This window comes from Eupeodes corollae, chromosome 1 (genome assembly GCF_945859685.1).
Source record: "Eupeodes corollae chromosome 1, idEupCoro1.1, whole genome shotgun sequence".
Lineage (NCBI taxonomy): Eukaryota > Metazoa > Arthropoda > Insecta > Diptera > Syrphidae > Eupeodes > Eupeodes corollae.
In genome coordinates this window covers 220,059,331-220,086,417 of record NC_079147.1, presented here as the reverse complement: position 1 = coordinate 220,086,417, position 27,087 = coordinate 220,059,331, and the positions used below count along the sequence as shown (strand labels likewise).

The following is a 27,087-nucleotide window of genomic DNA, read 5'->3' as shown; positions in this document are numbered from 1 at the left end:
GTATTACTTCCTTTCCGGTCGAGTATCCTTTTCCAACAAATCTGAATTTCAATATGAAATTGATATCAATTCCTTCATCGAGAACTTTATATAACCTAGCTTACAAACAAACCACACGTTATACTACGTATCGCATTCGCAATTATCGTTAAGACTTTAATCAACTGTCATTTTGATACCAATCAGCTGATCGATTTTTGTTGTGAAACTCACCAGAAGAAAAATTGAAAATAGTAAAAGATAAAATTGTTAGCAAACATTTTTTGAAGAAAAATTCAAAATAATTATACAATAAAATAAAAATATATTTTATATTGTAATGGCAACTAAAGTAGTCGCCACTGCAACAGTTCGTGCTCTAAAGGGAAGAAAGCTGTTGCCAACACGCGCAGCCCTTACATTGGTAGTTTGAATTAAAAGAAATCTTCGCAGCTTCCATACATTGTACTTTTTTTTGTTCTTTATGATTATTTTTAGACACCTTCTGCTGTACAACGTATTAAGGAACTACTCTCAAAACAACCCGAATACGTAAGATATTTCAAAAATTTATTAATTGATTCTGTTGAATCAAAGTTCCCAAATAAACAATAACAACACAAACTTAATTACTTGTTCTTTTTAGACTGGTCTCAAAGTTGGTGTTAGACAGCGTGGGTGCAATGGTTTATCATACACCTTAGACTATGCTAAGGAAAAGGGTGAGTCAGTTATTTTTAAAAATCCTTTCAGTAATATTGGTTGAATGACCTACACACTTATGGTTCGTTGTTATCTTTTTGCAGACAAGCTTGACGAAGAAGTCGTTCAGGATGGCGTTAAAGTCTATATTGATAAGAAAGCACAATTGTCATTATTAGGTGAGATAATTTAACATTTAACTTGTTCCTACATTTAAAGCCAAATGGTTGAACTCTAGAACTCTACTAAGAGTTTAATCAAAAAGCATTCTGTGTTGCATAACCAACAAAGCTCATGAAGACAATAAATCTAACAAGTCACACATTTTTGATTAGAAAGAAGTAAAATCGGAATAATTACAGATTTGAAGAGTGTGGATCATAATTCGCAAGAAATATCAAGGAAATCTTGGTGAACAAACTTGAAATGTCTTTAGTTTTAATCATCTTTTTTTAGGGCATAAGTTACGATATGAAGTTGACTTTAAATGCTCAATAGTGCTACTGAATTGCCTTTTTTTATAATAAACGGTCACTCACGGGGTTATTAATACCCTTAACATGTTTAAAGTTTAAAGACAGCGCGAGCTTTAGGAAAATAGGGAAGGATTAAAGAGGAGATACCGATGCACATTGGTCTTAAAGTTTTGAATATCAAAATGATAGGGAAAAACAGAGCTGGGTAAAGCATTCCACATTCTCGATGTGCGGTTAAAAAAGGAATCTCTATACTTGACAGTACGTCCGAAATTGAGCTCAAGGTTAAACTGATGTGCATTCCTAGAAGTACGAGTATTAAGGCTGAATTGTTTGAGGGGGGAATGCAACTGACTAATTCGACAAAACAATGTTTATAAAAATATCGGTAGAACAACGAAAGACATGAAACATTGCGTCGGTTTTCAAGTAACGTAATTGTTTCGGTTATAGTTCTATCGCCTATCATTTTCAAAGCTCTTTTTTGGATCCTGTCCAAAATACTTAAACTTATTTTAGGGGCACCTGCCCAAATATGCCAGTTTTATTCAAGTTTTGGACGAATTGCAGCCAGATCAGAGAAATCCTAAGCACCTAGCAGCGTTTTTGGCAATATCGAATATGTGATCATTCCATAAGAAGTAATGAAAGTTGATTAGTGTTTCAGGGATGCAAGGGCCACTCATGGATAGCGGCATCGGGGGTGGGTTACGCTTTAACGACAGCATTGAGTTTTCGAAGCATTAAATTCTATGAGCTTATCATACGCTGCCGTTAAAGTTCCAAATCCGAAGGACAAGAATGTGAATCTAGAAACGAGTATGAAAAGCTGAGGGTACTGTCGTTGGCGAAACAGTTTAATGGATTAGAAGTGGCAGACATAAGATCATTTATGAATATAAGAAAGAGAGTCGGATATAAAACGGAGCCCTGGGGAACACCAGCGTTTATTTTGTGAATATCAGATTTGAACCCATCCAATACTACTTGAATTGAATGGTCCGAAAGTTAATTTCTAACCCAACGAAGAAGGGATTCATCAATACCAAATGTACGCACTTTCGATAAGAGAGCTTGATGCCAAACTCTATCAAATGCCTTTGAAATATCAAGTGCAATAATCTTACTTTCGCCAAAACGATGTAAAGATTTTTCCCACTGTTCGGTGAGATGAACCATGAGATCACCAGTGGACCTATTGCTACCAAAGCCATACTGCCGGCCATTAACAAACTTCCGTTCTTCAAGATATTTCTTAAGCATTTGAGTGCAAAGAAGAAGCAATTTGCAATAGTTACTCTCAGTTTGATTTAAAGCGGTTCCTAGGTAGACAAAGTCCTTAACTACCTCAAAGTTATAGCTGTCCATGGTGACATTTTGTTCAATAACTCGTCGTCCTTCAATGTCCTTTCTTGATGATAGCATATACTTGGTCTGGCTTTCATAAACCAATAAACCTATCTTCTCCGCTTCTGTCGCAATGATCTTTCAATTGTGTCAATACCATCGGCGTATCCGAGTAATTGGAAGATTGTGCCTCTAGTGTTACCGATTGATTTTTGCTTAAATTCTTTTCAGAATTATGTTGAATAAGTCGCATGAAAGTACATTGTCTTGTCTAAAACGTTTTTTGACATCAAAAGCATTGGTGAGATGTTTTCCGACCTATCGAGCAGAGTGCATTCTGGATCGTCATTCGGCACTTCAAAGGCCTTCTCTAAAGATACCGTCATAAGCAACCTTTAAGTCGATGAATAGAACAGGTGGGTATCGATTTAAAGTTCCTCTTTTTTTTTAAAGATCCGCATTAATGTGAATATTTGGTCAATGGTAAACTTTCCTGGGGCCCTACTCTGTAATGCGTTTCGAAAGCCAATCCGATTCGAATCTGTTATTCGATTCGTTTATGAATTCGTACTCTGTAAAATGTTCGAATCGAATAAAACAATCATCTAGTACTTTTTCAATATATCCTATGTTCTGAACCACACTGCTAGACTTATCAGGTTGTTACGGCTTCAGACGTTCACATAATACGGCAGAAAGGATCTAGTAAGCGATGTTTATTAGAGGGTCTACTTTCTTCACCTATTCAAATAAAAAAAAGGGAATATGAAATGTCAAGAACGCTTACCGCATCATGATTTCTTCATCTTTCATCTGTCCACTGAGCTTCGTTTATGCAACTTTTTTTTATCATGATTCGTTATATAAAATACAACAAACCATAATTTTGACCTTTAAATTTTTTTCTCTAATTACAGGAACTGAAATGGACTATGTTGAAAGTAAACTCTCCAGTGAATTTGTGTTCAACAACCCTAACATCAAGGGCACGTGTGGATGCGGCGAATCGTTTAGTTTTTAATCTCTAACTTCTTGATTTTTTGCCTTAGAACCAAATCTCTATTTTGCCTCGTTTTTAATTTCTTTTTAAATTTAGCATAGCTTAATTTAAATTATTTTTCAGTAGTAAACAAAATGAATAGACATGAAATTAATGCTTAGAAAGCCTGTTGTAGAAAAGATATTCTGCTATTGTATTCAAATATTTTCAAAACGAAATAAATAAAGAGAAATGAGTTAATTTACTCGTAAATGACGCAAGTTCAATGATTGCGATAGTGTTTATGTTTTTTCTCGCTCTTTGGACTATAACTTCGCTTATGTCTTTCTTTACTTTTGTCGACTTTATCTCTGTTTCTACTGCGTTTTCTCTGGTGGACAATTCTTGGTGAAATTCGATCCTTGGATCGATGTCTTCGATCATTACTTCGACTTCTTGTAGAACGATCTCTTCTATCATTTCTTCTGCTTTGATGATGACCACTGGTTGTTCTGTATCGACATTCGTTTGAACTAGTTCGAGTAGGTTCATCCATGCTTTGACTTCTTTCATAACGAGATCTTCGTGAGTTTTTGTCTCTGTCCCTGTAACTTCGACTTTGTGACTCCGATTTTGGATTAAAGTATTTTTCTAAGGCCTGCATCTGCAAGTGAACTAAATTCCGTACTTCTTCAATATGCGTGGGTTTACTTGTTCGATATTTCCTTTGTAGTTTTTTGTCTTTTTTCTTAGCTTTAGCAACAATTTCGGCAAAGGTCATAGCGTTATTGATATCATCATTGGGAAATCTAGATACAAAATATATTTATTAATATTTCATCTATAATATACATACATATATCAGCCTTACGAGACTTTAAGTTCGGGTTCAGAAGTCTTTGTGGTGTTAGCGATAACATAATTATAAATTTTCAATTTTTGATCTCTTGTAAAATTTAACTGAATATCTGAAAACTTATCTGGTACGGAAACATTTTGCTTCCTGACAATTGTCTGCAGCTCCGATTTTTCTGAAATGCAAAATTGTTTTGTTTTAAGTTCTAATCAGTTTAGAAACAAAAATGTCGGTTAAATTATTTTTAAGAAATTGAACAATTATTTTCGAAACTTTGGAATAAATTAAAAAGTATTTAAAGATAATACTTTGTAAAGTTGGGGTACGTTCTAGTTCAAACTCTAATCTCTCTTAAGTCGAATTACAGTGACTCCCAAAATTGAGCGTACACTTGTATGAACATAAAAAGATCTATTTTTTTTTTTAATATTTAAGATCCAATATTTTTGGAAAATTTTTTGAGGGAGTGAATATTGCTTGAAGAGAGACCAATAATAAATTCAAAAAGAGAATGTTCGTGCTAATGTTAAACATTGAGAAGATAATGCTAATCATAGGATACAATGGCTGCAAGTGGAAGCGGAACACAATGTGTGGGATCCGTTTTTTGTAAAGTTAGTTATAATGCCAGAAACAACGTCTTTCACAAACAAAATTGTCGAACGTCTTATTTCTTTCAAAAATCCCAGCGTGACCGGGAACCCACATTATTTGTATTTTATTTATTTCAAAAATCGCTTACAAGGTAGGACATGAGTCTTATAAAGTAATGCAAACCTTTACATTAATTTCAGAATTTGAATAAAAATTATATAACTAAGACTTCTATTTACATATTTATATAAAGAAGAGGAAATTTAGCATCTATTTACATATTTATATAAAGAAAAGGAAATTTAACATCAATTATTTGCCAAATAGTTCAAAAGTAAAAATTTAAATCTACTTATGCTTCTTATTCTTCTCATAGCGATGGGCAGAGAGTTCCAAAGGCGTACAATAAGAATACAAAATTGGCGATCAGTATTTAGAAAATTGTATCGGGGTAATATTAAAGCAAAGGACCTTGTTGAATGAGGGAAATTCAGCTTACCGTATAGATAATCAGGTTGTTGTGCTTGGATGATTTTATGCGGGTAACTCAGGGAGCGAAAGTTTATTAAACTGTCTAGGCTACATTAAGACGTAGATCAAAAATATAGCGGGCAATATTGTAAGCAACATTCAATTTGCGGCTAGTCACACAGTCTAGTTTACAAAAAATTTCACACCCATACAGCACAATTGGTAGTATAAGGGCCTTAGCAAGTAGCAGTTTAGTTTTGATCGGGATGAAATTTCGAGTGACTAGAAGAAGACGGAGAATTCCATAGACTTTACCAATGGCACTATTAAGGTGGTCATTCCAATTCAGAGTGCGAATGAATACTACTCCTAGCTTTCTAGCAGTGCTAACATATTCAATGATTTCGTCGTCAAGTTTCAACAGGTTTAAACAGGCGGAGATCATTCTTTTTTGACCACTGTGAAATGCGGAGCAGATCCTCATTCATTAAAGCTACGGCATCATATTTAGCCCCAAAAGGTCGACTTATCAGGAGCTGCACATCATCAGCATAAAGATGAATTAAACAATGTTTAGCAACTTGTGGTAACTCATTTGTGTAAAGTAAAAAGAGGATTGGTCCAAGGATAGATCCCTGTGGCACTCCACTCAAAACATTGAGAAATGTGGACGAGTATCCATTGGCCACCACGCATTGTTGCCTTCCGCTGAGATACGAAAGAACAAGCTTACTTGACTCTAAAGAAAGCCTTAAGTTAAATCGTAGCTTTCTACAAAGAAGGTAGAAAGAAGGTTGTTGATTGTAAGATATTTTTGGATCTGTCACAGAATAGTTTTTTCAAACACCTTCGAAAGAAACGGAAGCAGTACTTGTTTGCTTTTTGGGTATGGGAATAATCTTAGCCTTCTGAATACAGAGACAATATTGTCCAGAATTCCAAGGGACAGAAGGGAACCATCTTTGTAGGTTGAAGCAAACGATGTGCTGTATGGGGTTTTAAAACCGTCTATGAAAAATAGTAGTAGTATTTCCAGTAGGTAGATGCCCTCGCGGATTAAACTAATTGATATATAAAGTTTTGGTAGAATTATTACTTTTTTCAAACTCGTTATATTTTGTATAGAGGTCTTAGTTATGATTGCAGAAATCAGTTAGTTCAATCAATATCTTGGTCGAGAATGATTTTTTGTTGAAATTATACTAAGCTTCTTTTGTTGGAATTCTTTTGATGCTCCATGAGACCATTTTAAACATAATCATTAGCTTAAAATATCCGCGGTAGATCCATTTAAGTAAAGCATTTAATAAGGGGTGAACTGCGGAAATCTGAACATTCAAAGACTCTGTACTTTGTGCCCGGCGCAGTACTAGAGCGTTTGTCATTGGGCAGGTTCAGACGACATAAGGGACTTGAAAGTCAGGAAATTTTTCAGCATCTGATTGGCTAGCTGCCTAAAAATTAGATTCCAATTAAGGCAACTTTAATGGAAAGCTGACTGGAAAGTTAGTCAAGAAAAATCTCTCTAACTATCAAGTCAATTATACTTATGTCAAAATAACAGCTAATAATGATTTTTCAATAAACTGAAACCTGGGGCCCTACTATGTAACTTGATTCTACAATGGAATTGCTCGAATTCGAAAAATTGGTACTATGTATCTAGTTAACTACTTTCGAACCAACGAGAATCGAATAGTTCCAGAAGTGCCAAAATATATTCTTATGAACTTTCGAATAAACTCGAAAGCAGAATTCAAAATATGGCAAAATCGAAAATGATCACTCTACATTAAACGTGTTTGTGAGCGAAGTTTTTTTTGTCAAAGTGTAAGAGATGCTCACTCATAGCCCGGCGAATCACCGGGAATTCGTGATTTTTGCCAAAAAAAGGGTTCGGACTTTCGTTTCTCTTCCTCATTAATTTCAAAATTCATCATAATCATCAGCGGGCACATGACTCTTTGGATTGACGTCAAAACTTCGGCAAGTATTTTTGACATGGTTTGCTGTGCAAGTCCAGCATTCTTGTCGCCACCGATTTGGTTTTGGCACCTTCTTTTGCCAAAAAATTCAATGCTGCTGATAACTTAATGATATTCTTAACAGCATTTTGTCTTCTGTGAGTAGTCACGTCGGATGATATGGTGTTAAGTAAGAACATAAATCCGTTTTTAGAAAGACGATATTTCTTAACAAAACTATATTTTTTATTAAGAATGCGTTCAAATAATCTACCGTACATACATACATACATACATATACATATGTACAAATTTTTTGTCACTCAGCTCCATTATGTTGGAATTATCTCTATTTCTTCTGCGTTTAATTTGCTCGTACCGTTCTTCATTTCCTTGCAAATTAAACCAAATTCCAACGGTGTCCATTTTTGTAATAATTATTCTTTTTCCGAAAATTGAATGTTTTTTTTTTGTTTTTAAAACTGTCAAACAACTTGATACTCGTTCGAATGTACAAAATTGTTTTGAAAACAAGTTAGTATAACCGGCATCTGATTCTACTTTCATATGTAGTACGATTTAAAAGTAGAATCGGAAATGAGTTTCGAACAGAATCAAAAGTTGAATCGAGTTATGTATGTACATAGCAGGGCACCTGAACTTTATTGATCTATTATTTATTCTTTCATCAATTCAATAATATCAATTCTTTTTGATGTTTCACGTGAAAGGGTTCCTTGTCAAATTGGAAAAGGAATGAGTAATATTTCTTTAAAATACAAAATTGAAGTCGAGATGTAATTGTAGCTTGCCTGAGGAGTATTTTTAAAACAATAAGGTTTTTGGTAGTTTACGCGCGATCAACTAAAAGTAGAGGCTTGTGACTTGAAAAACTAACTAGTTGTCTTGGTCAAAATGTATGTTCAAGGAATGCAGTTGACTGCAAATGAAGTCCCTTATGTTGTCTGAACCAGCCCATTTACTCTAACCAGCTCTGACTTTTTTTATTTACTAATTTAAATAAGCAACTGTGTTTATTGAAAGTACCTAATGTATGTTAATGTTTAAAAAGCCTTACCAATTACAACCGAATTTGTGCAACCAAAACTATCTGGCAAGAATGGATCATTTCTATCAATAGACTCTTTGCTTCTTCTTTTATTCGTCGTACACGTTCTCTCCTAAAAACAATAAATAAAAACAATGGCAAAATGAGAAGGTCAATTGCAATACAAAATTCGTATACATATATAATATAAACAACCAGCGCAAACAAATAAAGCTGGCCTGACCTTGCCATAAGCATCAGCACTTTCTCTGAATCACTGTCGGCTTCGCCTTACCTTGAATGTATTTTCTATTGTCCAATCAAGTGCTGTAAGAATTGCTTCCAAACGATTTTTACCTGAAGCGATATATTGATCTAATTCATTTATTAAATGGGATTCAGTGTCCATTTTTGATTAATAAATTGTAGGAAAGAATATACATTTTATTCAAAGGACTTTCCTTTGTTATTGTTTATTTGTGATGTCACTTATGTCAGAATTTGGATTCATTTAGGTTTGTTCGATTTCAGTATATTTCTATGATTTATGAGAATTTTTGTCATTTGACAGAGCTAAAGAATGAAATTGGCTAGTTTATATTTAAGATCTCAGAATTGTATGGAAATATTTTCAGAAAATATATGTATAAATAAAATGTCACCCTGTTTCTATGAGAAATCTGGAAACAGAATTTTTAAGGATTTGATTTCTCGAGAATAGAAAAAAAAACAAATACAAAGCTAATTTGATTTCTAGATGAGAATTGTTTTTATTTCATTCTCCCGCTCTGTCAATCTCTTTGATTATTGAATTTCTGAAAACCTAAATGGATCCATAGAGCAAAACAGAGCCTCCTCAGTTTCTCCCCTTACGTTTATTTGGCTCTTTGGCTCAGTCGTATATGGCCATGCTTTAAAACAGTTGGACCACTAATTAAATGTTAAATAACTAATGAGGAACTGACCCTAAGTAGTTGGTTACGAATAATTCTGAAATTCAATAAGGAAATGCTCCTACTTTGTATACAAAATCATAGCTCTTTAATAGGGATATGACCTATGATGAAAGCATTAAGAATAGACGAAAACCACCAACTCTAAATTATATTATATTCAGTCAATAAAATAAAATAGTAATTATCAAAGAGACTACAGGGTGGAATCTTGTGGTTGCAGTGACATTATTTGTTCGTGCAGACTTTTTTGAATTAGCATTTAAATATATAAACCTTGAAAAAGAAAAAAAGTGAATAGAAAATACCGTACATTTTATAAACAATGCACTTTTTCAATTGTGTGATTTCAAAACAAAAAGTTAATTGTAGAACGATATACACAAGTATTGTGGACTCTTGAAATTCATTAATTAAAACAGCCCATGAAGTCCAATACTAGTTTTTTTTCCTTTGCTTCTATTGAGTTCGCTTTGAATTATTTGAGTAATTCACAAACTACTTTTCAGATTCGAATTAACATAAACCAAACTGACATAAATATTTTTTCATGAAGCCAAACAACTGAACAAACCTTTTTTATAAACACTTCTATTTTGACAGCTTGACAGCTAAAAAAGGAAACATTTTGATGTCACGTAAAAAAACACAAAAACAAAACTGATATAAATGGAACGTATCGAATTCCAAGTCGAGGTTGTGTAAAAGAAACATATTCGAATATAAAGTTAATCTTAATAATTAATTAATGTTATCTACTACATTCCAGTAAATATAAATGTAACTCGTTTCTTGTTTGTTTCAACAAAGAATCTCGCAAAACTTTCCATTTTATAGTTCGTTATAAATAAAAATAATAAGATGAGCATTAATTGGATTAAAATTACAGAAAGGTAAAACTCCAAACTCGCAGTATTGAAATAAATTATCTTTTATTTGTCTATAGAGCTCGTGAAGGTATAAAAATTATCAATTCTCTCAACTACGATGTCTTCTGTACTGTGCTAGATTATGTCCATCGTAATATGAGCCCTAATGAGGACCACAACGAACCCGAGAATGCCCTAGAGCAATTGGAGAAGCTAGTTGGTGTTCCACGTGCTGATTTTCTTCTCTTGATCAAAACATTCTCGTACATCCTCAAGAGAACCTCCACATTTATCATTAAGCCGACAAAACTTCAAATGGAGTTACGCGACAAACTCAAACTAAACGAAGACAAAGTCGATGCCATCATCAAACTATGGATCAAGAATACAAAACCAATTCTGGACAATCTCCAAGAGGGCAAATACGAATCCAATGAAATCGAAGATGTAGCCTGGAAGCTAAATGTCCAAATTTCATCACATTGTCAGCAAAAAGAGAAAACAGCTCTGGCAGTGCTCCAACTGAAGACAGTAGCTGGCGAGGACATCAATTGGGAAATGAATCATGACGAATTGCTCAACTTATACAATCAGTTCGAGGGAATCCAAAACGAATTGGACGCAATGCGAAGTTCGAAATAAAACATCAAAAATATTCTTCAACTTGTATTTTAATTTTATTTAATTATTTCTTTTCCCCTTTTCTTCAAATCCTCGCCTAAAATTTAATCGCAACAATACTAAGCACTTAAGTTCCAGCTTTTGTTTTTTTATTCATATAAATTTGCTTAAATTTTGTCCTAAATCACATTAAAAAAAAGCGCTTTGAATTCAAATTTTAGCTTTGCGGTTAGGGGAAAAGTTAGTTACAAAAATTATGTGTATCTAGGTTTTAAAATTTATATCGTGTGTAATATTGTTGTTCCAGTGTGTAGTTTTTCTTTAGTAATATGCGAAAGCGATGTGTTTTGTTTTTTTAATAAACTTCTTCTCTTTGTTTTCAATCTATATCTCGTGTATATATTATATAAAATTTGTTTTCTTAGCAAATAAATAAGACACAGTCATAAGAGTAATATATACAAAAAAATATTAATAATAATAATAAAATAATGGTTATCTAATTTAATTTGTTATTTATATTTAATTCGCACTTTAACTGGTTTGTTAAGAGTGCCCTTAACATTTAAAAATGGAGGATTTTAGGTCTCAAAATGCTTGTAGATTGCCGTAACATAACTCATAACTTGCGTCCAGTCGGGTCGTTCAATTTGACACATGTCATTGATGTTCTGAAAAATTAAAGAAAAACTTTTGTTAATAAAATTAAGAGATTGACTTTTTATAACATAATATACAAAATGTATGGAAACAGTATGTTGTTTCTTAAAAAGAACAATTGCAGCAATCAGTGGAAAAAAGAAGTAAGGTTTATCTACCTAAGGACACATTAGCTAGAACCTATAACTTAAGAATAACAAGATAATAAGTAAGTCGAAGATTTTACACTTTATTTAAATGATATGCGAAACATATTTGTATCCCCTAAAAATGTCAATGACTCCTTTCGATTAGCAAAGTAGCAGGCGATGACTTAGTAAGGAGTATGCTACAACTCATCTGCAAAATATGGTAGAAAGAAAGCAGGTCCAATAAGTGGAATCTCAGCATAGTAAATTCAGTCTTAGAAATATCGCTTACAACATCCTTTTTGCCGTACTTTCTTCAAAAGTAAGAGAAAACTGACTACAGAAATGATCATGTCTTTAAAACACAATAGGGGGTCAGACAGGGCTGTACATTGAGTCCGAGTCTGTTCGCGTTGTTTATTGAAGATCCCACAGACTTCTTAACAGGTGGCATAGGTTTCGTCGGACAAACAACAAAAGCATTGCTGTTTGCGGACGACATTGTTCTTTTGGCATCATCACCTGAATCATTGCAGTTAATGATAAACCGCCTGTATCAATATTGTCAGCTTTGGAGTTTGATGGTGAATCTTGATAAGTCCAAAATATTGATTTTTAAACGAGGAGGAGGCCGCAATTCGGCGAAAGAAAAATGATCTTATAATGGAGAGGTCATTGAAGTTGTCACAGAATTCAAATACCTTGCAGTTCACTTAACGAAAAATGTAAGCATGGAAATTCATGTCAGAGAGAAACTAGTTGTGCAATTAGTGCAACTTGGAAAAGATGTTTTTCTAACAAAAGTATAGCACATAGCAGCAAGTTCAAGATATTTGAAGCGGTTTATGAGACTGTCATGTTTTACGCGGCACAAACTTGGGGAACGAAACAATATGAAATAGTTAAGAAACTTACTTTACTAAGCGTATTTTTAGACTGCCATCAAATGCATCCAACTTTGTTCTTATTTTGAAATAAGGATTATAACCTTTGTTCATACGGACCCTAAAAATGCAAGTGGATTACATCTTAAAAATTATGAAGATGAGCAATAATAATAGGCTTCCGAAGATAGCAGCGCTTCGAATAATACGAACCCAAACAAGTTGGTGTGCTGATTGGATACATTTGGCAAAAGAATGTGGAATGGAACATAATCTTTTGTGAAATAATCAGGGTGATTTAAAAGCTTCTTTACACCAGCTCATTTTTGCAGTGGACATAAAACATCGAATGTAAAATCCATCAAATGGGGTGGCGCAACAGTCCGTTTTGAACCAGGGCCTAGTGACTTACAACTCTCAACCATTCCTGTGTGCGAGTACTGTTGTCAGGAATGGAAGGGACCTACAATTATAGGCCGAATCCGAACGGCTAGTTTGAGAAAGCACTTTTTCATGACAAGAATTACTCTTGAAGGATTTGTCAATTCCTCGCAAGAGGCAGAACCCGCGAAAATTTTTAAATTAAGATGGAACAGGCAGGGATTGAACCCAAGACCCCTTGCATGACAGTCCAACGCACTAACCATCATGCCACGGGTACTACTTTTTGTTTGTAAACTTTATAAAAAAATGAATCAAAATAAAAACCAAATCTAATCTTATCCTTTTGGCCGTATCATGTGAACGCCTGAAGTCGACCAGAAAAATGCACCATTGAACAAATATTCAGATTACGGCAAATCTAGGAAAAAACACAGGAACTTCAAACCTATACCCACCACCTCTTTAAAGATTTCAAGGCTGCGTATGACAGTATCTACAGAAAAGAAATTTACAGAGCAATGTCTAGTTTCGGCATCCTTGTCAAACTTGTCCGTTTATGTAGAATGACATGGTACCCTGCTCTAAAAAGGTCGGAAACGATTTCACAAATGCTTTTGCTGTCAAAAAAAGTTTTAGATCAGGCGATATTCGTGCGACTTCTTTAACATCACTCTGGAAACAATGGTCAACAGTAGAGGCACAATGTTCCAATTACTTGGATACACCTATGATAATGATATACCTGGTAGATCAAAGCGCGATGTGAGTGGAGCGTTTTTGAGCATTGCGACAGAAGCAGAGAAGATGGATTTAGTTGTCAATGCGGGCAAGGCCAATATGTGCTGTCTTTAAAAAAGGACAATAAACGAAGACGTCTTAACGATACCAGGGCACAAATCAAACGGAGAATAACTCATGCTAATCGCTGCTACTTTGGACTTAGATTGCAATTAAGTTTAGTACAGACCAAACTGGATTTTTTTCGTAATAGAACATATAAGTCAAAGTCAAGTAGACGCTACCTACACCGATTTTAGTAAGACATTTGATTCTGTATGCCACAACAAACTGCTTTATAAGCTTCATAACTTTGGGATTCACTCTAATCTCCTTCAGTGGATTTCAGCTTTTTTCACTGATATTACAGTACAAAAAGTAAAACTTGAAAATCAAACCTCGAGATCTATTAAATGTACCTCAGGAGTTAGGGCAGTCTTCTTGGCCCACTTTTATTTATAATCTTTATCGATGATATTTGCAAAAACATAAAGTTCAGCCAATGTCCCATAAATGATAATGATCTTAAATTATTTATGATTGTTTTTATCTCCAAATGGACATCATTTATCATATTGGTATTTGGTTAACTGTCTTGCGAAAATGGAGGCAGCTAGATAGGCACTGAGTTGCCTGGAGACGTATGTTGGTTGAGTTTTAGCCTTCGGTGAGCGTTTTATCTCTTTTTTTATTTTGTGTAAAATTATAATAACAACGATGTACATGCATTTTAAATGCCTCCACATTGAAATGAGTAGAAAATATTGAACCGAGTAAAGCATTCCACATTCGTGTAGTGCGGCTAAAATAAGAATCTCTGTACATAATGTTAAATCTGTTTTTAAAGAGATATGCTAGTTGTTATTGTTCTCTAACTTTGTTAATTAAACTAGAAAAAATTCGACGAGAGTTGCCAATATTTCAGTAACTCAACTAACATGTCTATCATTTTCAGCACTCTATTAACAGCATTGTTGCCAATGCCAATGAAGTAGGTAAAAATTAACAATAGAGGAAAGGCGGAGGAGTTTTCGCCTTTTTAAGGGACAGTTTAGTCAAATGCTGTTTTCAATCTGCTTGGAAAGGGATCTGTAGAGAAGGGCTGATAAAAAGCTGACCCAGCGTTGAAAATTACCTTCTTCAGAGTATTCCCGCCTAAGTTTTTTTTAGTGTCAAGATCTTTTGTTACTAGAGTAACTCCAAGGGAGCGGGAGAAAATTCGTCTCAAAAATTGTATTAATCAATTTTTCTGGATTGTTTGAACTTTTTCTGTCAATAGCATCTTAGTTGGATATTACATGAAAACATTACATTCGATTACACACTACTCAGCACATAAATGTACAGAGTAGAGAACACAGCGACTTGACTATGTAAGGTGATAACAACACAAGACATTAATACAAGACAGAAGGACAGAAGAGAAAGAATAACAGAAATAAAGAACGCATGACAACAGCACGCGGTAGGTTTTGAGACGGTTCCCATCTGTCTACTAACCACGGTCACTGATCATTGATTTCGGTGATCGATGGTAACCGAAGCTTTATCAGTGACTAGGCCGTTGCCTAACATGAAATCAAAATAAAGTATATATTAAACTTACCAAAGTTGTAGGAATTCCAACCGATTCAGCAGCACCAAACGCCAAAGAAAAATTCCTCCGCTTATTTGCTTGACTCAGCGTATCATACGGTATCTTATCGGGCAAATAGGAATGTAAAATTGCACAAAATGCCAAACCATCATTCCACGACGAACTAAAATTCGTAATGTCAATATTTCGATAGCCCACTGTCTTATTTTGACACCACTTAAGAAGAGCATTCCTCTTGGAACCACCATTTTTCACAAGCATATTTAATGGATCCTTTCGTTCGCCAGCCGTGAGAAATCGACTGCTACTCTCAGTTCGGGAAATAATAAATTGGTCTTTCTTTTCAATGCTTGCGCTTCCGTTGCCAACTCCACCAACATTACCTCCTCCTCCTCCTACTCCACTTTGCAGCGACGACTTTGAGACATTGTTAATACTATGAAAATGCATACTGCTTGGTACAATGGTTGGTTGTTGCTGTTCTCGCAGCGGACCTTTGGCACTGCTGGTTGTGGTTGTGTTGGTAGATGTTGGTGGAGTTGTAGAGTTTGTGGTTGTCCCACTAAGACCGGTCGTTGTTTGAATTCGCACCTAAGACAAAAACAAAAGATTGTTTAACAAGAAAGAAAAGCCTTTTTGCTTTATGGTTTATTACATTGTCTGACCAGTCAGATGGAATGTTAGTGTTTGTCCCATGAGTGAGCTCCGAGGTGCCACTGTTAAGACTCGATGTGGAGCTATAGCGGGACTCAGATTCTTCGGATTTGGTCTAAAAATTAATCTGTGTTACTTATCCCACAATATTAATTTAATATCTTACTTGTTTATTATTCTCGATAGTTTCAATCAATGTCTTTACCGACAACCTTGAATCTTGCTTCGATAGTGAAATTTTACTACGTCGCGAAGCCATTTCCTGTTGAACAGTTGTCAAGAGTGACTGTTGTGTTGTATCTGCCGATGAAATTTCTTTAAAGAGAAACAAAAAACATTTATTAAGTCTCGAGAATGAAATGAACTTTACTGATTGTATTTACGTTTGTTTAGTTTTTCAACTTGTTGCTCTAGCATTCGTATTTTCTCACGTTGCGTTTTGTTATCCAAAACCAATTGTTCACGCGCACATAACGCTTCAGTCTTAAAATCATTTGCAACTCTAACCGTCATTAACAAATCTGATTGGAACTGCTGCCATTCCTCAGCCTGTAAGAGATTCAATTAAATAAAAAAAACACACCATCGATCTTTTTTACTACATACCTCTTGTTTTCTCAATTTAGTCTCTTTTTGCAGTTGTTCATCCTTCTCGCCAAGTTTTCTTTCAGCATCTTCCAAATGCTTTTGTGTTTCACCGAGCAGATTTTGCAACTGTGCCTTATCCTCGAGATGGCATTTGCATTGTACTTGGAGTTCCGCCGTATTGTCTTGCAACTGTTGGTATTCCGAATGCAGTTTGTCTTTCTCTTGCTGGAGTGTATCATAGCGATACTCCAAATGAGACAATGCACACTTGGCATTGTTTTTGGCGACTTTGCATTCTTCAGTAAGGCCCAGCAGTTGATCTTTGAGTTTTCTTATTTCATTCTGACTCCGTGACAATTGCTCCTGCAACGAAGCCACTTTAACCTCTAGCTGATCCTTCTCTTTGCGAGCTGCGTCTAGTAGATCAGTTAAATCAGTCTTTTCACCACGCGCCAAGTCCTGTTCAAGCTCCTCAATCTTGGCACGGGCATTTTCTAGCAAAGTTGTTAGGCGGCTTATCTCTATGCTCTTCTGGGAAGATTCCTCTTTGGCTTGTTGTAGTTCACTTTCTGTTTGTTTGCGTTCGGCATTTGCAGCATCAACAGTCGAGTCGAGCAAACAGATGCGTTCCCTAAAGCGACTATTATCATTGCTGGCGCACTCAACTGATTGACGCAGCTCATTTAGTTCGGAATTCATCTCTTCTTGCTTAAGCAAAATTGTTTCCCGTTCTTCCTGCGAGTTTTTGATTAAATCCAAGAGCTTCTTTTCTCGCTCACTAGTACCAACTTCAACCTGGTTGGATTCTCGCAAAAGCAATTCTTGGAGTGTTGTGATTTGGGTGCGGGAATCTTTGAGTTTTTCCGTTTGCCGGCAGAGCGATTTAAAGAGAACATCTTTCTCGTCCGCTAGGCGCTCGTTGTCTGATTGAAGCTCCGTTAGTTGAGCTTGAAGATCCGCAAGCTCTTGAATGGTAGCTTGAAGCTCCTCATTAGTCGAGTAATGAGTCTCCTCCATCTTAAAAGCAAGTACAAATATTTTAACTTTTTATTGCTTTTAGACGTACCAGTCACAGACAACTCACCTGAATTATTTTATCCTGCAAACAGGCTACTGATATTTCACTGGAAGATGAATTCTTATCCCAATCTGGTGTGACACACGGAGTTCCGTCATTTTCATTGGCCTAAAGACAAGAAAAGACGAATATTAAAAATAAACAAAGACAAATATTCTCTATTAGTTGAAATCAAAAAGCAACTCTATCTTTAATCAAACTTACGTTGGGCAACGCAATAGAAGCTGGTGCGGAACTGTGCAACCGCTGAGAATCTTGAATTATCTGATGCTTCTCAGCATCGGACAGGGGTGAGTTGACGACGTCCCGCAAGCGATTACGTAAAGATTCATTTTCATATTTGAGCTTTTGAATTTCCATGTTGCTCTTCTCGTGCAAGTTCTGTTTTAATTTTATTTTAATTTAGGAAGAAATGAGAGAAAAATAAAATAATTTATAAATTATTTGTTGTTGTTCAATGCCGTGAATTTTTAGAATCTAGCCCCGCAATTATTTATTTATTGTGTTCGCTTCGTTCACTGCGGTTTTACGATTGATTACATTTTGAAGCTTAAAGAGGGTGAAGTTACAAAGTGCGCGCGAGGATGGAAGTACCTATCCAAAACACAGACACAGCCAGACAGAGAGTTAGAGACCCTGAATATGGAACATATTTACCACAAGTCTGTTTAGTCAGGTGCTTAGAAGGGGAGTTGGGGTGTCACAAGTAATGAAACAAAACTATTGATGGAAAACGAATGTGACACAGACAACGATTGCAAAATACAGTGATGTGATGGGATTGATTTAAAGCATTACGAAACCATCAAGAGATGCTTATTTGTTTTAGTTTTAATAAATAAATACTTTTTTTCAAACATGTCATTCCTTGGAGTGAGAGGTGAGGTTTGATTTGATTGCAATCTTGACATCTTTGTATACGAAGTTCGAAGAAGTTTCATTGCTTTGAACTCTTTTTTATTACTTTTATTTGAATTAAAAGCTATTGATGTGTTTTTATCACAAAAACAATATTGAAGACAAATATTCTAAATTCAAGTCTGTACTGTTCTATGTGCTCTACTTCGCTTTGGCACTAGAGTAAAGTGCAAACCAATATTGCTTAACCTTGATTCTTCTTGGTAACGTTAAATCTTTCTTAAAGAAAACAGACCATACTACTTTGTAAAGTAGGTCACAATTATTTCTTTTAGGTCTCACTTAAGCCACTTTACATCTGTGTAAGAAATCCGCCACACAGCATAAATATTTTTTTTTTTCTAAAAAAAAGTCCTTATCTCATTTCCTTGGTATTTACAAAGATTCTTAAATTAATTTTGAGTTCGAGACAGTAAAGAGCCTCATTCCATGCCAACGTTTTCACCTCACTCATCACACTTCTATCATCAACAATACTTTGTTCATCTATTCATGACGAGAATTTTCTAATTCCATCATATTTTCTAGAATCTTATATTTTCTATCTTTGTTGATTTTAGATAAAAATGACGTGCAAATAACAACATTTCGTTTCAACCCAAACAAAAACGAACATTAATAAAAGGAAAACATCCAATATTCGTTCTGGATTTTTATGAATTAAGTATAAAATAAGCTGACAAGTATAATATATTGAAAATAGACCGACAAATGCCGGCAATTTGCCAAAAAAGTTTAAGTGTTGTTGATTAAAATAATGAAACAAAAATGAAATGCGTTTGTTAAGAGCATCAAGAAAACGTGCGTTATTCTTATGAGAGTTCAATGTCTAAAAAATTCTATTAATTTAAAAAAAAACATAAAATAATAGGACATAAAACTGATTATTTATAAAAAAGATTTGTAATAAAAAACTCGATTTAACACTCTGTTGGATACATGAATATTAAATAAAAATCCACTTCAGCGTACGCTTTTAAATTACTTGACAATGATATTTTATAAATAATTCTTAAAAAATAGAATGGGTTGTCCATTTTGCGGTTTCAAAAGTGAAGGGGTTGGAATTCGACATCTGTCAAACTATGTTGTTAAACTAATTGGAAAAGTGGATCGTTTAACTACTGCACAACGCATACAAATTGTTAAAACCCACTATAAAAATGGTGATTCTGCTAGAGGCACATACCGTGTTTTAAGAGGAGATTATGGTTTACATAATCGTCCAACTACACAAGCAATTGGCAAAATTGTGAATTAAATTTGAAGAGACTGAATTGGTTACAGATATTGTAAGGCCTGTACAATATCGCTGATGTAAGTGAAAGTTTTGCCGAAGACCCGATTGTTATGATTCCTTGTCGTTCTCAACAATTAGAACTTTCTTACGGCACATTATGGCGTTTGGATCTACACCTACATCCATACTATAGAGTCCAGCTCACACAACAACTGAAGCCAGCTGACTATTCAACGTCGTAGATAAGTCGAATGGATATCTGACAATAGGCGGTGCACGTATACACTCGGTGGGTATGTAAAAAACAAAATTCTCGTATTTGGGGTTCTGAGAATCCAGAAGTAATTTAGGAGTGGCCATTACATCCACAAAAAGTCACTGTGCGCTATTTGGGCCGGAGGTAGGTGGGATTGGACCTTACTGTCACCGACAATTCGGAACATTATGGTCATATGATAAATTGCTTCTTTTTTAATGCTATTAAAAAATACGACTTGGGGAATACTGAGTTACAAAAAAGTGGAGCAGTCAAAATTTTTTATGTGTTGTTATTATTTATATAATATACCGCACATTAGTGCATTGATTGCATTATATTGAGGAAAACTGTTTTAATTAGTTATGGGCTTATTTTAATTTGATTCTTTAACAGTTTTTTAGTGGTTTTGTGAAAAAAAAAATGCAAATAACGGCAGAAGAAGTCGTCAGGGCACTGGCTTCAGTTGAGGATGGACGAAGTAAGAAGACGGTAAGAAGAGCCATTCAAAGCTACAGAGAAACCAAATCCTACAAACGGCGGAAAGGCTTAGGTCGCCCCAGAGCAACAGAGGCGATTAGTGGAAAGTGGCCTGTGAGCAAGAAGACCTGCTCGTGTACCAAGGCTCACACTACAGCACAAGCGACGTCGGATGGAATTTGCTCAACTTTACCGAGATTGGACCGAGGCCGCCTGGGGAAGAGTCCACTGGTGATTCCAGGTATTGCCTGCGCTCACCAGATGGACGCAGCAGAATGTGGAGACGATCAAGTGAAAGATACTCTTGGGAAACAGTTGCCCAGCGCAAACACTACCGGGGAGGTTTCGTCATGGTGTGGGCGAGAATTTCCATGCACGGAAAAACCGAGCTGTGCATCGTGGTATGATCGATAAACTCCAGTAACTACATCAACAAAATTCTGGAGGAATATGTGATTCCATTCGCACCATTTATTGGAGACAATTTCTTGCTAATGCAGGACAATGCTAGACCACACATTGCTAGGTGCGTTACCGACTACTTACAAGAAGTGGATATTGATGTAATGACTTGGCCTGCGATGAGCCCGGATATAATTCCAATCGAACACTTTTGGGATCTACTGGAAAAAATGATAAGGAGACGACCCGCCCTTCCAGAAACACTTAATGGGCTGAGACCCGCCCTAGTGGACGAATGGAAAAATTTGGACGATACCATCGTAACAAACTTTATCCAAGGTATGCCCAGGCGAATTAAGCCTTTATTAGATGTACCGACTTTTGAAGAAACAAAGTGCTCCACTTTTTTTGTAACTCAGTGTTTATGTATGTGACGGTGCCACATGCCACACAACTCGAGCGACTATGGCTTTCATGCAAGAGACATTTCCTGGGCGCGTAATTTATGGTCGAGGCAATATCAACTGGCCATTAAGATCATGCGATTTGACAGCGTTGGACTTTTTTTTTGTATGGCTACGCGACAGACAGTGTTTATGCATGAAAACCTTTTATCTCTTGAGCACTTAAAAATCAACACTCATCAAGTTAAGTGTCAAAAAATGGTCAAAAAGTACCTAAAAAAGAATTCGTGCGGTGGTCATTTAAATGATGAAGTGTATCACACATAACGTCAATGTTCAAACTTTATAATAAAAAAGAAATATCAATTAAAAAAAGGAAATAGGATCACACTGTGAAAATTATATTTCGTTCTAAATTTATTATACAAAATTGGAAACGACAATTTCACAATAGGTTAGGTTAAGGTGGCTGCTGATCCGAAGAGCCAATACTCTTAGACCAATAGTTGTCCCGCTGTGATGCGACATAAAGATCTACTTTACTCATTAAAACCAAAAGGTGCTAGCTATGGAGTCTTTGAGACAATTAATCTTTCTCAGATCAGCCGGATCACTGTAGTAGAAGTCTCCTAATTGGAGTCTTCGTCTTTGTGATAGGGCAGAACATGAACATAGAAACAGCTTTTGCAAAAATTATTTACAGGTGTTTTAAGTCAAAAAGTATTAGGCATCAACAGAAATAAGTTGCTTTGAGTGTTTAGCATCAAATATTGACCAAATCAGTTTAATTGACGGAGAAGATGTGATATTAGTCTATATGTGGTTTGTTTTATTCATGATATCATGCTTTAGCATAAGTTAACAAGTAGGGGTATACCGGTGTTAGATTTGTTGTCTAAAAAATGGTATAATTGTTTCATTTTTTTCAAAGTTAACCGCACTCACTTTACAGTTTCCGCGTCATGAAGATATGAAACCCGGCACCCAAACAAGGTGAGTAGTTTTTTTGCATTTTGGAGCTTTTTTTAAAATTGATTCTCTGATTAAAAATTCCTGCGACTTTTTCTTTGATTTGATACAAGGAAAAGTTAAATCTCTTTCTTCTTCTTTTGATAAAAGCCAAAGGGGCCTGTCTATATTAAGATTTAACAGATATTCAAAACATGACATCAATTTGAATATTACTCCCAGATCCAACTTATTTCCACGGACACAGAATTTTCTGCCTAATCCGAACAGCTTAAAATAAAATCAATTTTAATGCATGAAGCTAAAAAAAAACAACTTTATTGAATAGACTCTTGTTTTGTTAAAAATGATTCCAAGAATAGTTGCGGAATAGACCCACTCATCTACCAATATGGTATGGACTACTACTGCTGTGATATATGTCGTAGTTTACAACATTTTTCTAACTTTATTTTTTCCGTTAATGATTACATTTTATACAATAAAACTTACATATGCACACATATGTAGTAAGGATACATACAAACCTTACAAATTTAAACAGAACGATGTCTCTTACATTCTACTACTGCTGGGGCTAAATCAGTTTCTTCCGTTATATAACAACATACGAGTATTGGGGATTTAAGCTCTAGAAAATATATTTTAAGTATAGATCAATATTTACCTGCATTCTAAGTAACTCATTTCGCAGCTTAACTACTTCACTCTGATAAGGCATAAGTTCACTTATTTTAGCTTCCAATAATATATTTTCTCTTCCCAGCCTCTCAAGCTGTGTTTGGAGTTCTTGCATCATGTTAGCCTTATGAAAAAAAAACATAAAACATTACATATTAATTTTTAAAAAATCAAAGTATTTTGATAACCAACCTCTAAATGATCGTTTTCAGCTGCCAAATAGTTATTTAACTTGTAGTCCTTATTCCACTCGTTGGCATCTACATTATTTAAATTATTATTAGCTGTCGCTGTTGTAACATTAGCTGCTGAAGTTGATTGCGCTTGTGGTTGATGAGAAGCTGTTGCTGCTGCCGCCGCTGCAACAACCGGAGGCATTACATTTGACACCTGAGCGTTGTTATTATTGTTCTTCTTTCTTCCACCACTACTGCTGCCAGAATTAGTATTAGTCCGATAGTTATTCTGATTATCCTTGAAATTGTAATTGTATGCAGCGTTATCAGGCTTTCCAGCATAATCAACAAATTCGTTAGTTTGTTTCTTTCTGCTGGTCGTCTGCACTGATGAGGATACACTCTCTTGGTCTAGACTCGAAGATGATGATGCAGCTCCTCCTCCTCCTCCGCCACCACTTCGTTTTGATCCAGAAGGACCCTGCCCTCTGCGAAACAGGGATTTTAATTTAATCATTTTGATTTGTTTTTCCTAAATTAGGCTTATTTCTGTGATTTTGTGCAGAGTTGGAAATAAAAAAATAAGTGTAACAAGTGGAATTTATGTGCTGCCGCTTAGCTTATGCCACTCCCCCTTTCTTTTCTTTTTATGAAGATTGTGTTTTATTTGTTTTTTTTTTTACAGAAGGGAAATTTAGTTGTTTTTCTTGTTTTAAGTAAAATTTTCTTTTTTGTGAATTGTTTCTCAACTACGTCGTCGTATGAATTTTTCCCCGTTTAGTGTGTCAAGAGATTAAAAAGTGAAAATATGTCGCCAAGTCGATGTTGCATGCATCATGTGCAAAGAAGAAACAAAATCGTGTATACTATACAAGTGTCTATACATAAATGCGTTGTAACCAACAAATAAAAAGAATGTGCAACAAGTAGGTAAAGTATACAAATTATGAGAAAATTACAAGAAATCAACTTAAAAAGGGAGTTTTTATTTTTCTTTTATCTTGTGATCTTTTTTTCTTTATTTTTTTGGGGAGAGACAACTCTTTTTTTATTGCTTCTTGAATTCGATCTTCGTAGGTATATTGCAAGCATTTAAAACTTCTTTTTCTTCTATTCGGAAAACCAAGACTCAGATGCAGTACTTGGGATTGGGATTATTCTATTTTCCATTTTTCACTTCACTCTTTATTTGTCTTTCAAAATGTCGGTTATCTATTCTATTCAAGTCTGAATCACTGAGCAAATATTGTTTAAGAAAAAGTTAAAAATAATAAATAATAATTATTTATGGAGCGATTTGTAGTTCTTTGTCATATTGCGTGACCTTCGTTGAAGCTTTATGCATTTATGTATATTTATAAATTGTGTGTGGGAATCAAATGCGTAAACAGACGAATAAATATAATAAATACACGCGCGACATAAATTTATGTAGATATACTGCGAAAATATTTTCCAAATGGATAAAAGAACAAGCTAAATCAAAGCTACGACAATGACGAGCGACGACGAGAATGAAAGAAAAAAGAAATAATAGCAGCTAGCTGCTACACGCCAACAAAAAATAAAGAAAACGACTCGACGACGACGATCTAAAGCGGAGTGATCATCTCCATCGAAGTGTGTTGCTGTTGAGAGACTACCGAAACCGATACCGACACCGAAGCCTCTATTGGATGAACACTGAACAGGTAAACGGGTAAGAAAAGGCCAACAATAATAGCAGTAGGGGTACAATCTTGGAAGTGGCACAGCACTCAGCAAAGCAAATGCAAACGGAATGGGAACCAACGACGAGCGACGATCGACTCGACAACAACGACGACGACGACGAGGCGACTACGATCAACATCAAGCTCTCCGATGGATGAATGATGCTGATCCCGTAGCCGTACTTAACTAACGATCACGATGACGATCTTAGAAGCAGAGATTTTGTATGTAGTATAAGTATCATTGAAATTGAGAGCGAGATGCTGATGCCGAAAATCCAATAGGCATATGGTAGGGTAGGTTGTTGCCAGATAACTCTCTTTCTTAAGTTAAATAAAGTAAAATTTATATTTACAGCTGCTATAAGAAAGAAATTTAAAAGAATCATAAAATCTACCTAACTAGATACAAGTACCTAACCTACCTACTTTTCAAATTTGAATAAAGAAAGGTACCTTTTTACTTTTATCTTTTTTATTGATAGATTATGTAGGAACTTCTTGTATACATCCTTTCTTTTATATTCATCCACACAATCGCACATATGTACTGATGTTTGGAACAAAAACATTTTAATTAAATATATTTTTACAGGGTGTTACGAAGATGAACTAATTTGTGCAATTATTTTGACAGTTTGAATGTATTTTTGATACATTTTATCGGTTTAATGATTTAAAGTAACAAAACCTAGCTAAATAAATGTTTCCCTGGTTATAACCTGGGATGAAGTGTAATGGAAAAAACCCGTTTCACTTGAAAAATTGTTAAATAATAATAAGAGCGATTTTTTTCACTATTGCTTAACTTGAGTCAACTAAGAATTGATTAAAACTAATGATTCATTAATTCATTTCCTAACTTCTCAATTAAAAATCTAAATTTACTACTTTTGAATTTAAAAACTTTACATATGTACGTTAGAATTCCTTACTTTTCAGTTGAAAATCTTAAGTTAATTCTATTTAATTTAAAAACATGACTAGATACTTTTGAAAACGAAGCAAGAACTAAAATTTATGTTAGGGGCCAGTTATAGCTATCATTGAAATCGATCCGGAAAAGTTTTTAAATCGATATTTCATGGTGTTTCCCTTTGATTAGAAACGAAATTTGTATACTGATCGATCTGAAATCACACAAAGAATTTTGTTTTAGAAGAAACTGTGTAATTGCACATTTATTTATTTTTTAAACTTATTTTTCTATTTTCGGGACGAAAATTCATTTTCCTGAACAGATGATACTTTTATGTTCAAAAGTGAAACGTATCGTTCCACTAATTTGTGATCCAATTTCACACAATTCCATTACAGATTTCTGTCAGCAAACATTTTGCGGTGGATTTCAATGAGGACATTTTTCCGTTGACAGAAATTTTTAATGATAGCCATAAACGACCTGTCAAAAAAAATCCTGTTTGTTTTCAATGATGAAAACCAATGATAGCTATAACTGACGCCTTAATTAGTGTATTATTAACATTGAGTATTTTATCAAGCGAAAGTATCATGTTCAAAAAGTCACGGTTTCGTCACCATTTTTGACACTCTGGCATACCGTCTATACATTTGGCGGGCGCTACGCAATTTCATTTTGAAAATGTTTTGTATTTTTAAAATGTTTATAGTATTTTACTTCGTCTTAGAAATTTGTTTGTGAAACTTATTATACGCTTCAAATAGTTTTGCTGCTAATGGAACTTTCGGTTGAATATGAACATTGAAAATCACTCTTTTTTTCCACTTCCCCCTTTTATGTTCATTTCCAAGGACAAAGGCTTTGCATAGGATAAGTTCTTTTATTTAAACTTAAAATTTCACTTTTCTTAGTGAAAACAGTATTTTGAGTTTTCAAAGCGTTCACTTTTAATGTTTCGATTCGTTACATTCGTTTTGAATAATAACTGTTTTCGTTCCATCTATCATTTCTCATCATTTCACTTCAATAGTTTAGGAGAGATTGCCTTGTTTTTCTATCTACATGGGACTTGGGGGAAACAAAATAAAAAATTGCAAGAGTAGGAAATTGCAAGTTAAAAACACCATTTTTGCGTAAATAAAAACAAAACAGGAGTTGAAAATAAAAATCCTCAAGTCATGTTAAAATTATGCCGTCCCTAGACGCTCATTATTATTGTGTAATATATTGCAAATAATTAAATGTCTGTATTGCTTGTTGTTTACCAGCTTCGGGATCTCTTCCTCTGTTTTTGAAAGTGGGTCCCTTTTTAAAATCT

The 27,087-nt window shown here is 34.8% G+C and overlaps 4 protein-coding genes across 5 annotated transcripts; 2 read left to right on the top strand and 2 right to left on the bottom strand.

Annotated features, from left to right (window-relative positions):
• Nucleotides 1-176: 176 nt before the first annotated feature.
• LOC129942755 (iron-sulfur cluster assembly 1 homolog, mitochondrial) lies at nucleotides 177-3,774 on the top strand. Its single transcript, XM_056051814.1, has 5 exons — nucleotides 177-403; nucleotides 478-531; nucleotides 626-701; nucleotides 786-860; nucleotides 3,422-3,774. The coding sequence occupies exons 1-5, from the start codon at nucleotides 320-322 to the stop codon at nucleotides 3,523-3,525; spliced, it is 393 nt and encodes a 130-aa protein (XP_055907789.1). The 5' UTR covers nucleotides 177-319; the 3' UTR covers nucleotides 3,526-3,774.
• LOC129942753 (serine/threonine-protein kinase fray2) lies at nucleotides 3,655-8,904 on the bottom strand. The gene is made up of 4 exons (XM_056051810.1): nucleotides 8,712-8,904; nucleotides 8,447-8,549; nucleotides 4,355-4,514; nucleotides 3,655-4,292 (listed from the first exon to the last, which is right to left on the bottom strand). Exons 1-4 carry the CDS (start codon nucleotides 8,823-8,825, stop codon nucleotides 3,767-3,769), a joined length of 903 nt encoding a protein of 300 aa, XP_055907785.1. The 5' UTR covers nucleotides 8,826-8,904; the 3' UTR covers nucleotides 3,655-3,766.
• A 1,087-nt stretch (nucleotides 8,905-9,991) lies between these two features.
• LOC129942754 (COMM domain-containing protein 10) lies at nucleotides 9,992-11,367 on the top strand. 2 transcript variants are annotated; one of them, XM_056051812.1, is made up of 3 exons: nucleotides 9,992-10,065; nucleotides 10,139-10,262; nucleotides 10,316-11,367. In XM_056051812.1, exons 2-3 carry the CDS (start codon nucleotides 10,231-10,233, stop codon nucleotides 10,878-10,880), a joined length of 597 nt encoding a protein of 198 aa, XP_055907787.1. In that variant the 5' UTR covers nucleotides 9,992-10,065; nucleotides 10,139-10,230; the 3' UTR covers nucleotides 10,881-11,367. The 2 variants fall into 2 exon arrangements, with proteins under 2 accessions (XP_055907787.1, XP_055907786.1); XM_056051811.1 differs by having other exon boundaries at nucleotides 10,022-10,262.
• LOC129942745 (cytospin-A) lies at nucleotides 10,892-24,823 on the bottom strand. The gene is made up of 10 exons (XM_056051791.1): nucleotides 23,152-24,823; nucleotides 22,946-23,083; nucleotides 17,814-17,990; nucleotides 17,616-17,717; nucleotides 16,550-17,548; nucleotides 16,327-16,492; nucleotides 16,110-16,258; nucleotides 15,945-16,058; nucleotides 15,299-15,880; nucleotides 10,892-11,530 (listed from the first exon to the last, which is right to left on the bottom strand). Exons 1-10 carry the CDS (start codon nucleotides 23,650-23,652, stop codon nucleotides 11,441-11,443), a joined length of 3,018 nt encoding a protein of 1,005 aa, XP_055907766.1. The 5' UTR covers nucleotides 23,653-24,823; the 3' UTR covers nucleotides 10,892-11,440.
• Nucleotides 24,824-27,087: the final 2,264 nt, after the last annotated feature.

Coding starts and splice junctions, on each gene's coding strand:
- LOC129942753 (XM_056051810.1), bottom strand. CDS start 8,825: ATGGACACTGAATCCCATTTAATAAATGAATTAGATCAATATATCGCT. Junction 8,550..8,711: donor CAATAGAAAATACATTCAAG/GTAAGGCGAAGC, acceptor TATTGTTTTTAG/GAGAGAACGTGTACGACGAA. Junction 4,515..8,446: donor CACAAATTCGGTTGTAATTG/GTAAGGCTTTTT, acceptor TTTGCATTTCAG/AAAAATCGGAGCTGCAGACA.
- LOC129942755 (XM_056051814.1), top strand. CDS start 320: ATGGCAACTAAAGTAGTCGCCACTGCAACAGTTCGTGCTCTAAAGGGA. Junction 404..477: donor CACGCGCAGCCCTTACATTG/GTAGTTTGAATT, acceptor GATTATTTTTAG/ACACCTTCTGCTGTACAACG. Junction 532..625: donor TCTCAAAACAACCCGAATAC/GTAAGATATTTC, acceptor TGTTCTTTTTAG/ACTGGTCTCAAAGTTGGTGT.
- LOC129942745 (XM_056051791.1), bottom strand. CDS start 23,652: ATGATTAAATTAAAATCCCTGTTTCGCAGAGGGCAGGGTCCTTCTGGA. Junction 17,991..22,945: donor ATGAGTTACTTAGAATGCAG/GTAAATATTGAT, acceptor AAATTAAAACAG/AACTTGCACGAGAAGAGCAA. Junction 17,549..17,615: donor TGCAGGATAAAATAATTCAG/GTGAGTTGTCTG, acceptor CTTGCTTTTAAG/ATGGAGGAGACTCATTACTC.
- LOC129942754 (XM_056051812.1), top strand. CDS start 10,231: ATGAGCATTAATTGGATTAAAATTACAGAAAG. Junction 10,263..10,315: donor TGGATTAAAATTACAGAAAG/GTAAAACTCCAA, acceptor ATTTGTCTATAG/AGCTCGTGAAGGTATAAAAA.